Source organism: Toxotes jaculatrix, chromosome 7, assembly GCF_017976425.1.
Source record: "Toxotes jaculatrix isolate fToxJac2 chromosome 7, fToxJac2.pri, whole genome shotgun sequence".
Classification (NCBI taxonomy): domain Eukaryota; kingdom Metazoa; phylum Chordata; class Actinopteri; family Toxotidae; genus Toxotes; species Toxotes jaculatrix.
Genome location: NC_054400.1, coordinates 14,518,040 through 14,530,758, shown reverse-complemented (window position 1 = coordinate 14,530,758; position 12,719 = coordinate 14,518,040). Strand labels below are relative to the sequence as shown.

At 38.9% G+C, this 12,719-nt stretch overlaps 1 protein-coding gene across 1 annotated transcript; it reads right to left on the bottom strand.

The window, feature by feature from the left end:
• Positions 1-4,634: 4,634 nt before the first annotated feature.
• Positions 4,635-10,609, bottom strand: slc6a4b (solute carrier family 6 member 4b). Its single transcript, XM_041042294.1, has 13 exons — positions 10,384-10,609; positions 9,386-9,520; positions 8,934-9,153; positions 8,645-8,783; positions 8,399-8,533; positions 7,368-7,471; positions 6,844-6,971; positions 6,652-6,764; positions 6,091-6,222; positions 5,764-5,863; positions 5,515-5,615; positions 4,801-4,968; positions 4,635-4,715 (listed from the first exon to the last, which is right to left on the bottom strand). The coding sequence occupies exons 1-13, from the start codon at positions 10,607-10,609 to the stop codon at positions 4,635-4,637; spliced, it is 1,782 nt and encodes a 593-aa protein (XP_040898228.1).
• Positions 10,610-12,719: the final 2,110 nt, after the last annotated feature.

Genomic DNA, 12,719 nt, shown 5'->3' with positions numbered 1-12,719 from the left:
ATGGGATTATTAATATTCAAACACAGAAATTACAGCACATCAAAAATAGCTAAGATTCTTAAATGACCTGATTGACAAATTAAACCCCAGTTGAATTTATAATTGTGCAGACTGGGTGTTTTCACTGAGACTGCTCGGCAGGCAGGTGGCAGAGCTTTCCCTTCAGTCTGGTCCCGTCAGGAGGTGGTTGTGGTGCCGCGGAGGGGAGGCTGAAGAGCTGCTCGGTGCAAGGTGTGCCACTTCGCATCGGGACGACAGCACATTTGTGCCCGGGTCTTTTTCTCCTCCTTCACCGACGCGGCAGCGGTTTGTAGACACAGACAGCCATGATAATCATGAGCACCAGGAGAACAGCGAGGACACTCCCTAATGTGACTGTGAGGACAAAAACACAAGCTGAACACAGCCTGTAACAACCGATAAACAGGCTTCCTCAGATGGTGGATTAACTTGGGTTGCTGGTTTTAATTCTCCTACTTCATTAGCAACTATCTGTCACTCTAGAATAAAGACAATGCATCTATAAACACCCCACAGGGTGTATGCCAGCAGCATCACTGTCTGCTCTGACAGGCCTTACACCAGCAACATCAGGTCTTACCTAAGTTCTGCTTCTGTAAAACCACATAAGCTCTGTCGGTCAGTTTGTCCTCTGTTTGCCCGTTAACCAACACACTAAAACACATGATTAGCGCCTGTGGGATGAGATGCAGCATCATAGCGGTGGAGGTTGGAGGATGGTGGTGAGGATGAGGGTGGTGATGAAGATGAGAGGTGAGGCGTTTCTTCTTCCGCTGTAGGATCTGGGTCCTAAAGCCGTCTGGGTTTTCTATTGAGTCTTAGTATTGAAACGATTAGGATTATTTAGTATCAGATTTTGTAGTTATTTCCACAAAGCTTCTTAGGAAATTATTCTGAAATTAGGAGAACTAAAATAAAATGTTACCCATTTTATTTAAGCAAAAGTTTGCTGGTTTTCAGATGTGAATATTTACGAGTTTTCTCATCTACAAAATTGTTTATTTTGTAGATGTAACTTTCAGTCAAAAACTCAAATATATTCAGTTTACTATCATGTAGGACCAAGAAAATCAAGAAATGTGAAATTCTTTGCCATTTTTGCTTAAGAAATGACCTGTACAGATAAATGGATTATCACAGTTGTTATGGATTAATTTTCTGTCAGTTGATAGATTAATCGATCAGTCGTCTATTAATATGAAACTTCATGGACCTTCCTGCAACTGCAACAGCACAAGGGCCCTGAAAGCTTCAAGTGTTTCCAGCTACTTTGACTGTAGAAATACAAAAGATATGAAATCTCTTACTGGGAACCATCAAACAAGTGTGAGAACTCCATCACATTTCCCATTTCTGAAATGTCAAAGAGCGATGAAGAATAGATATAAAGGTTGAGCTCCTTGGGGTTATATCCTTACATAATCACTCTGCATGACTGATGTATATGGCCTTTACTTTCATCCTCTATAGAACTTAAGTGTGCACACCATTACAAACACTTATAGCTCTTAATTATAAGCCAGAGGAGCTTAATGAGCATTAGGAAATGTCGCTCACGGTGGCCTGAAATTAAAACTGGAGGCTTCCTGAGTAAATTCATCACAACAAGAAAACATTTCATTATGGCATGTATTCCAAGATCCTGTTTTAATAGGATCTCTGAATGCATTTAAACAAAATTAAACAGATCATTATGTGTTGTGACTTTAATGGACACTTGATAGACTTAGCTTTATAAGAAAATGCACTTTTTATAGTTATAAAATTAATTATGTGTATGTATGTGACTGTCACCATTTTATCTGTAAGTGAGTAGGTACTAAACAAAATTTTGTTCCAAAATAAAAAAAAATTCTGTCAAGTTTGGCTTGAATGCCTTTTTTTTTTACCAGTTCTGTGACTCCAGGGATGGCAGTGTCCATCAGTGGGTTCACCACTTTGGTCCAGACTGAAATATCTCAACAAAGCCTCCACCTTTCTGCATGGAGAGTCCTCTCCTTCCACTGTTCCAAGACTCAAAGACTCCAAGTTGCCCATTGGTGCTAATACCAGTGTCTGTTGTTTAAATGAGGTTGGATAAAATCCTCTGTTACAATATCAATATGCTTTTTTTTCTGCAAAACCAAATGAGAAATTGTTCTTGTGAGTCTGTTTTGACTAATCCAGCAAATTACTGTAGGAGCAGGACAAATCACAACACTGATGCAAAGGGTTTATATAGATTCAGAATTTCTATAAATCGCTCCTGCTCACTGATGTATAACATAACTCAGAATGGCCTAATACACCCATATATCTGACAGGGAGAGATACCATGGCATAAACAGTATGGCAAAATCTCAGTTGACAATTTAAAAAAAAAAAAATTTTTAATATCATCACAGTGCCCATTGTTAGTACTGTTACAGATAAGAAACCAAAAACTACAACTGGCAACTATTTGTAAATAGTTTAGTGGCTTAAATGTAGGGTTAAAAATGTAGTTTCTGCTCTGTATTTAGTCACAGTGAATGGATGTACTGCAGCAGATGGAGTCATAACATATATAATGTTTTATATAGTCATTCCTCCCATAATATGCTGTTTGTCAAGCTGTTCATGTCAGGTAGAGGAGAAACCATCTATTTATTAGTGTCTCTTTTATGTGTCTGCTGTGCTTGCCTGTTCTGTACTTCAATAGCAATCACTGGCACAAAGGGGCTTTGATCTGCACGTCTATCAACCAGCAGCTCAGTGGGGAATCATATGTTCCAAACCACTTTCTCCTCTCATATATGTTCATACCTGTTGTCCTTGAAGTGGTCGGGTCTTAACCAGGAATAAAAAACAAAACAAAACAAGAAAAAAAAAACAGTTAAAGATCTGAAGGGCGCTGTGAGCATTTGAAGGTAAAGGCTTCTCTATTCCCTTGTAATGTTGATGGATTCTGGATGTTGCAAATTAGCTTGTTAATTAGAAAATCTAATGGAGGTGAGCAGCAACAGCCAACAGCCTTTACAAAGACATGATGATCACCATATGGAGATTCATAAGAACAAAAATCTTGTCTGTGGTTTCCTGCACATTTACAGTTCGGTGTCTCTTTTAATGTAGATAGTGGAATTCATCTGTTTGTTTATTCTTGTTTAACCTTCAGGAATGAAAAGAAGCACAAAGACTAATTTTGTACTGTATACTGTAATTAGCTGATACACTTCTTACCACAGAAACCATGTTGAAGAGGACTGAAATCACACAACAATCATTACCTTGCTCATCACATTATTCTCTGAATACAAACAAAGTATAAAGCGCTTTTTAGATAAGTTAACACGTGGTTAAGACATATTATACTGTATATCTGCAAAAACATTTGAACAGTCTTCAATGAGAGAGTGACAACATTGTCTGGAGAGGCACAATATCAATAAATATCAATACAGCCTTTACAATTTTTGTACATACAATGTAATATGTAGGCAAATTAAGGCAAAACAGGCAATCTGGAGTTAAATGAAGCCGTCAGATGAAGACGAAAAAGTTCATTTGGAAAACTGTGGTAATAAAACAAACAGTTGCCCACGGTTAAAATTGCTTGTTCCATATCACATGAGTACAAAGCATCTACTTTCCATGTGAAATAATACACTCTATAATTATAATTAGAAGATAATCATTTTAACATGGTCTTTGTCTGAGTGCCTCACTTACCTCCATTACAAACACTTGTAGGGAAAAACAGAACATTTTTAGCAGATATATCCAGCAGCTTGGCGTGAAATCCTATACAAGCACTGTATTACAGATCTACTGTATAAATATAAGATACAGCATTGACAAAAATAAAGAAGGGACTGTAATTTACTGTCAAATAGATTTAGGTTTGGTCCCATTTAATCTCTGTCCTCTTGAGATGAGAGGTTCTCTCTGACATGAAAAACATTAGCTGACAAGCCGTAGACTATTTTAGTGACTGAATGGATAAACATCCCACCGGAAATAGTTTTTTTTTTCCTTTTTTTTTTTTTTAATATGTAATTACATGCAAAACACTACTCATATGATTAGTTTAGTGGTGAAAAACTGTGTTAACCACACTGTTTCTGCAAGTCCAACTCTGGAGTTTGCAATTTTGCTAAAGCCCAGCTGATTTCATGTACAGAAAATATATAATAGAAGAGATAACCGTTCCATGCAATAGAAATGATGTGCTGAATGTCACATATAGAAATACATGTTTTCCTTGGCATCATGTTCTTGTGAGATAAATACAGCTGATTAAGGGAAGAGACAGACTATCGAATTTACCACTGAAATCCTACAACCACAAGAATGCAACACTTGAAAATGGCAATGTGTGAAAACTATAAACTATTCCGGTGATGCACTGTGGGTAAATCTGAATATCACACAGATGAGTATTGCTATCACAGTTCCTCTTAGAATTACAAACTTAGCAGCATTTAACATTTTACAGGATGTGCCTGTGCACTGAAAGTTGACACGTTCGACATCATAATCAGGTCACAGTCATGATGTCAGATGATGTTCAGGCTCGGTCACAAGTAACTTAAAACTGTGGTTTGAATGGGCATCTACAAGTGTGTATTTCATGTGTTGAGGTGTTTTTCTTTCTATGGCACAGTGGCCATGTTGAGGCTGTCAGCGTGGATGTCAGGTATGGTCCTCTCTGGTCTGAGGCATACCGCCAACCTCTGTGGAGAAGAAGACACCAATGCACCAATAACCATGAAGTTAATGTTTCCACACACTATTTCCTCCCTCTCTTCATCCACTGACCTGTTTGAGAGATCCAGGGGTCCATACCAGCTTGTAGACCATGTAGATGGGGATCCACATGAAGGATGAGAAGCCTATGATGTATCCCACTGTGATGCTCCAGTCTGGGTACTTATAATCAAACAGCGTGAGGGGCGGCGCTTTCAGCAGGGAGCTCACTATGATATACTGAAAAGAGTGGTGATACATAACATTTCCATTTATGTTAATGTAACTTTAATATTCTTGCATTAGAAATAATACTGGGGATGGGTAATATATCTGTCACACTACCAGACATTATAAAAGAAATATATAAAGGAAGTCACAGTGGTGTAATAATGCAAAATGTCAACAGGAACACAACCAGAGAGATGAATGCAAATAAGAGCCAAGGATATTAAACTGAATGTAGAGGAGGGACATTGACATTTGCCCAAGTTTTTTGCAATATACATGCTGTAGAAAAAGTTTCATGTAGAGCAGGATTTCAGCTACAGATAAGGGGTCAGCTGTTAGGTCTCCACAGCCTTCAAAGGCCACTGGTCCAGTGGTCATTTGATCTTCCCACTGCTCTCTGAATAACTTAAATGGACGACACAGTAAGGACATGTTAAAATATTCCCAGGGTGCGAAATCTTATGTTTTTTTTAATGGTCTAAGTTACAGATCTGTTAGCGATCGACTCGTTGTGTATTTACCGTAAATGTATGTCAGAAAATTTCATCATCTTACTGCCAGAAATGCTGGACTGATGGCGACCCAGCACACCTTCCAGAATAATCCCGGAGCTTTGCCCAACATGGCCTGAACATCACTGCTAAATCTTTTGATGCCTGAAAACAGTAAAAATAACATGAGACACATTCACTAAAAGTATGCATATATTTTTACAGTATATTTGATTCTGCAGCTAATCAATTTATATTACAGATTTAAAAAAAAGAAAGAATGCCAGTAAATCAATAGTAATGTCTTGTTTACCGTAGAACCAGGAAACCGCAATGGCCTCGAGGAAACCCACAGCAATGATGGAGCATCCAACTCCAAATTCCTCTAGCAGCTTCACCACATAGGCACCACCCTGTCAATAATATTTCACAATGACTAATAACTTCACTAAGCATCATTCATTCTGCTCCAGTTGAGCAACAGACTGCAGATCCCGGTTTATATTTTACACTGTATCCAGAACTACCTAAATCTTTGGGTAAATGTGCTTAAAGATAAGCCTTTGAACTACAAAGGGGTTGACTTTTGCTATGTTTAGTTAACTAATTTAAATTGTGGGGGAAAACAATAGAAACTTACATTTGTAAGGGTACTTAGAGAGCCCAAAAAGCAGACAACTACCAAGCACAGAACAAAAAGTTCACGTCTGTGAGAGAAATGATCTGGGTATTCATCCAACACAGCAGTGATGATCGCCTCCAGCCCACCAAACTGAAATACAGAGATAGCTATTACTGTTAGAAAATCACTGAAAGTTGAATTATATGGCATGTGTATCACAGCATGTACATATTTAAATCAGCCATTAAAGTGATTTGGATCTTTTCTGTTAGGGGAAAATGCATATTTCAGTAAAATGAACATCACTGCAGCACTTCTTGCAGGCCTATATTTGCATATTTGAAGTCAATGAAGATATGAGAATAAGATTGTTTACCAGTGCTGTTGAAGATAAGAGCCATACATTTACTTATGACAGACTTAGTAACATAATAATACTATGTTATGTAATTTGATGACTCTTAAAGCTTCAAAATTAAAAGTATTTAATGGCATAAAATATGTCATTGCACAATTTTCTGTAATACATAAAGTGATTCATGCACTCAAAATATCTATATCATATTTCACAGTTCGTACAGTGCTATCCAGTCCCAGCGTGATCATCATCACGAAAAAGATGATTGCAAAAAAGGTGGAACCCATCATGTTCGCAATGGCCTCTGGGTACGTGATGAAGAGTAAGCTTGGTCCTGGAAAGGATGAAGAGATCAGGGTGAGTGTTTCATTTTATGATTGAGTTTTTCCTTTTCGTGAATTTATTTCGCTGACCTTTGTCCCTGGCCACATCCTCAACCTCCACCTTCCTCATCTCTGCCATGTAGCCCAGCACCGTGAAGATCACGAACCCCGACACAAAGCTAGTCAGACAGTTCACCAGACTTGTCACAATGGCATCGCTGTTGAGGAAGAAATTAAACCCTGTTCAGAGACATGCACCATAATATTGCTTGTACTTGTAAACTTCTCCATTGCTATCACAGATACTGTAGTATTCCAGATCACTGCTGCCTGCGTTGAAAGCCAGTCAGTACTTCGCTGACCTTTCTGACCTTTGTTTAATGGGTTCCTTTATATACTCTCTTCTGCTTTGTTATGTTTCTGAGACATGAAAACAGTCCTGGCTAGCAACCACAGACATCCAACAACAATACTAATGAGGGATGCTCAACTGAAGGATGTATGATGTGTGTTTATCAGAGATGTAAAACTGTGTCACCAAACATCCATCAAATGTAAACAACCTTGGAGTAATTAAAAAGCGTACAGGACGCACACTGAGGCACAGTTCTCACCGATAGCAGTTATTTGTGAAGGGGTTGTAGCTGGAGAGAGCCAGGAGGACCCCAAACCCTGGCCCCAGAGAGAAGAATATCTGAGCGGCAGCATCCACCCACACCTAGAAAAGACAAAAAGACAGAGTCATTACACGATCTGGGACTCTATAAAACTCAAATTGCTACAGATTTGTAACAGCACAAAAATACAGCATTTCATACACAGATTAGAACCAAATTCTGCTTCTCCTTACTGTGCTTTAACATCCTCAAATGATCATTTCCTTTTTTCATTTATTTTATTTTTATTTTATTTCTTTGCTTGTTAGTGTTCTGAACCCTCAGTCTAATTTACCAAGCAGAGAAGTGTCGTGTGAGCCGTGTAGAAATCTAGTTGCCACACAGCTGTACGCTGGGAGATCTGAAGAGTAGCACGCATTCGGCATTAAAAAGAAGGGGGACAGCGTTGGATATGGGCGAGTGAGACAGAAAGGGAGGCCTTTGTTAATGGGCAGAAAATCTAAACCAATTATGCATCTTATTATCCTGCTCTGTGGCTTATTTATGCATCTCATTTCATCTCATCTATATTCCCTTCCAACCAAAGCACTCACACATGTTTAGCAAACAACCACAGTGAGCTGGAGAGGAAGAGGTTTCATGGTTCTAAAAAAAAAAAAAAAAAAAAAGGCTCAGGCAGATTCTGAAGGGACTAGTGGGTAGACATGAATGAGGGTAAATAAACTCCTGACTCTTGAAAGATCCAGATGTGCTATTTCACTGGACCCGGATGACTCCTAAATGTTGGTGGGACAGTGGAGAGACTCATGCCCATCTTAGTAATATACGCTGGTTTAAGTTTTGGTTTTCTTTAATCGACTGAAAAGTACTCACTACTCTTTCTCTTCACAACTGCTGTTAAACTGGCGATGTGGATAAGTTAAATTAAGAGTATAAAAAAAGATTCTCAACCAAACGTGGGTCCTGATCATAGTTTTCTTGTTAGAAACGACTGATGGATTGATGAAATACTTTTCTGTACAACTCACACTGGTCTCCAGCAGCTTCTCCCACTGTGGTTTTAGGTAAAACACCACACCTCTCCAGGCTCCTGGCAGAGTGGCGCCTCGAATTAGGAGGATGAAAAGCACAATGTAGGGTAAGGTGGCAGTCACCCACACTACCTGGTGTGGAAGAAAGTGGTAAATCAGGAGGAGATCAGAGACATGATGAAAGCAAAGAAGATACACAATCTTCTGTGTTATTATGGTTGTAAAGCAACTGCTGTCCGCTACCTTGCCTGACGTCTTCACTCCCTTCCACAGGCTGAAATATACTATAGTGAAAATTAGAAAAAGGCAGAGCATCAACTGCCAGCGAACACCCCCGACGTTTCTCAGCCCTGATGACTTGTGGATCTCAAGAACATTCCTCCTGTTGGGATAAAACACATAAATCACTGAGGCTTCAGAAGATGAAACAACATTTCCCGCACAAAATACCAGCTGACAATATTTGTGCAGAGTATTACTGTAAAGCTATTTATATATGTGGTTTCTGTTACTCACACTTACATGCACTTACGTGTAAAATTCCTCTGCCGGAGACCTGGAGGAATTCGTCCAGGTGACGTTGTCTACTCCAAAATAGTTGGTGCAGTCGGGGGTGTTCCACACGTTGTCGCAGTTTGTCCAAGGCAAGATACTGGTGAAAGAGGAGTAGAAGTAGAAGAGGGCCCAGGCGATGATGGTGTTGTAATAGAAGGACACATAGAGAGCGATGATACAAATGGCATATCCTATACCTGGAGCAGAACAGAAAGACGTGAAAAGAAAACGTCACCTGTGAAATGTCACTGTCATGATTCAGTGGCTCGCTATGGAGAAACATTTACAGTGATCAGATTACTTTTGGACAAGACAGATATAGAAAATAAATATAACCCTATTTCCTTACCCATAGCCACATATTTGCCAAGGTAAGTGGATTTCTGAGTCTCAGTATCTGCTGTTGAGCAGCAGAGTGCAAGGCCTTACCTTTGAAAATGGGACAGATGTGTTTCCATATGGAAATGGCTCCCGTTCTGTGGAACTGCCCCAGTGCCAGCTCCATGTAAAAGAGTGGTACGCCACCAAAGATGGCCATCAAAATGTAGGGAATGAGGAAAGCACCTGCACAGAGATGCACAAATTTACATGTTATGTATGTTTATTTTTTTTTAATGAAGGTCATCATGACTTCATTGTGGACTTCATGAGGACATTCATAAATTCAAACTTGAGTCAATAACAGTGCTTGAGTAGGATTTGAAACATGAAATTTGAATGAAAATGTTGAAATGAGACTTCTCATTGGCCACGTTTTTACATTTGTTAGTGAAGTTACTGTATAAACTATTCACATAATATTTGCAAGAATCTGAATCTCTATTTTATTTCTAACAAACCATGGACATGAACATACTACTGAGGATTTATTTTTTAAAAATGACTGACTCAACACTCGCTGAATATTCCTGCAGTAAATGATGAAGTCTACACAATCTTCTCTTAGTTCCGTTTTTTTATCCTATGTTCTATTCATGCTTTTTCAGTCTTGTATATATATATGTTCTACACAGTACAGATATTCAGTGCTAATGTACATTTTTCTGCCATAAAACATTTGTCCTGATACGATTTTGTCAAGCTCTTGTCCTGTAAAAAAAAAAAACAAAAAAAAAAAACCTTTGATATAAATAGAAAGGCCTACAGTCTATGTCATAAGAAAAGTGTACAAACTTTTTGGTGAACTTTGATGGTGGTGTGCAGATGCGCACTTCAGCACCACGGACAGTTTCTGCTGCCGGATGCGTCAACAAATTAAAGCCACTTCGAGCAGAAATTCAGAGGTTTCATCGATCTGAAGACTCTCAAAATAAAAGGCCAGCTAAGTTGTTTGCCAAGTGGATCCACACACGAGGTTTCAAGTTACACAAATCCTAACTCATAAAATTAAGCTGAACGGCCTGGTTTAAAAGCTCTGAACCACTTACCACCACCGTTTTGGTAACATATGTAGGGAAATCTCCAAACATTTCCCAAATCCACCGCAAAACCAATGACAGACAAGAGAAAATCCATCTTTTTGCTCCATTTGTCCCTGGAGTCCGTCTGTGTGATGACCGGCACCGGGACAGCGTTGTTGGAGCTGTAGCCGGGGTTCGGGGAGCCGTGGTGGGTCAGACTGCCGGCCATGACCGCTGAGTCCTGTCGGGGCATCGGACTGTGAAAAGTCAGTCAGAGGACCAGCTCCACAGAGAGGAGGATGTTTCTCCTATAATGATGACAGGGCCGAGTGGGAGGAGTTGGTGGAGCTGCAGCTGACACTTGGAGGGATACTGCAGCTTTCAATACTCTTTCAACTAAAGAGTTCGAGCTGATTGAGAAGCTCTGAATCGATTGTGTTAGAACTGATCCGTTCATGGTGACTGTAGGACCTTGAAGTGTTTGACTTTTTCCACGTTCGAACCAGCGAGTTAACCAGCAGAAATGCCTTCTTTAAACACTTGGTAAACCGTCATGTCCATTCACACTAAAGCAACATCAACAGGTTGTAATGTAAAAATGTAAAAAGTTCAGATCATTCTGCTGAAATCAGCTTTATCGCTGCAAGTCACATTTACATAATATGTGGGTATACGAAGATGATCAGTCCTGACTTGCCACGCTTCAGAGGTGGAAAGTACATTTACTCAAGTATTGTACATAAATACAATTTTAAAGTATTTTTACTTAATATTAATATTATTTTACTTAATATTGAAATTTAATAAAAGGCTTTGATTATAAAATTTAAAAAATCAAAAGCTTATGAAAAATACAATTTGATTCTGTTTATGCAACAGGTTACCCTACAAAATAAATACTATTGTTACAGTAATGGCTATCAGGATTGATGTCTGCTGGTCCTCCTCCTTTAATAACAGTGACATGACATGGAGAGATCATTATTTACACATTTACACATCTTTATTTGCAATTCATTTGCAAATTTTATTTGCAAAGTCAGGTAGTGTTTGTTGATATACACTCTTTTTCTAAATCATTTATCACAAAGTGCATCACAATAAAAGACAAAAACAAGACATGAAACATAGACACATCATAAAAGTAATTAATAAAAAAAAAGATAGAATAAACAAAACAAAACTGGGGAAAAAAATCATACAGATAAAAAGGTCAAGACCCTGTTCAAACCAGTGAGTAGGCAGTCGGTTTGTACATTCAAAAGCGTAATCCAAAAAATTATAAATAGCACCTTGAGTCATCTTGACTTCCTGATTCTATGTTAATATAGTTTGGCAAAGACAGGAGAATAGAATCACAGCAGCTTAACTGCACTCATTAGGAAAACCTAATAAAAAGACTTTGTAATCAAATCCACCGCTTTTAGCACGAGGCGGTTTGAAATGCCTGCTAACTGGATATTCAGAGAGCAGCAGTCACACAGGTCTGCAGAGAGAGTGCATCAAACGAAATTACTCTGGGAAATGGATATGACACAGTGATAGGACAAGAGACATCCAACGCCATCGCAGAATTGTCACTTAAAAGCCAAAGTGGCAGCCAAACTGTCTGGCCCTGTGTCACATGACTTGGCTGAAGCTGGGAAATGGACGATTTGTTTGATAACTGTGACTTCAGTAACTTTCTGCTATTGTTTGCCTCCTTTGATGCACATTATTTTGCATGTACCGATAGATAGATAGATAGATAGATAGATAGATAGATAGATAGATAGATAGATAGATAGATAGATAGATAGATAGATAGATAGATAGATACTCTTTTTTCATTGTTCATATTCCTTCAGATTCAACATGTCTTCTCACTGCAAGAGCTGGTGAGGAGTAAACAATCAGCCAGAGGAAAAAGGCTGTGATTGCTCAGCCGAGGGCCCCTCAAGGGCCAAGAGCATAACAACATAACAACAAACCATATAGGACTGGCCTTCTCCAACATACAATCCTGTCAGTCTGCATTGGCACACATGGGCAGAAGAACATCAGACTGACAGGAGCCTCTATCCCATGCCCTGGTGCCTGTTAGAGCACGTCGACTCTAATCACATACGGACGTGTACATGATGGCCCTGCCCAGAGACTCTGCTGACAGGCAAACAGACATGGATATGACACAGCATTGGTATTTCTAAAACAGTGACTGGTTTGATTCGAAATACCTTTGAAAATTTAGGTGATAATCAATATTTTCCCTGGATTTTATTGGTCCCAGTTTTAATTCTTTTCATTTCTATTGTCTCCTCTTCTCAGCTTAAAAAAGTGAATGCATTTAACTTTAACATAAAATAGAATCACTTATGCATTTC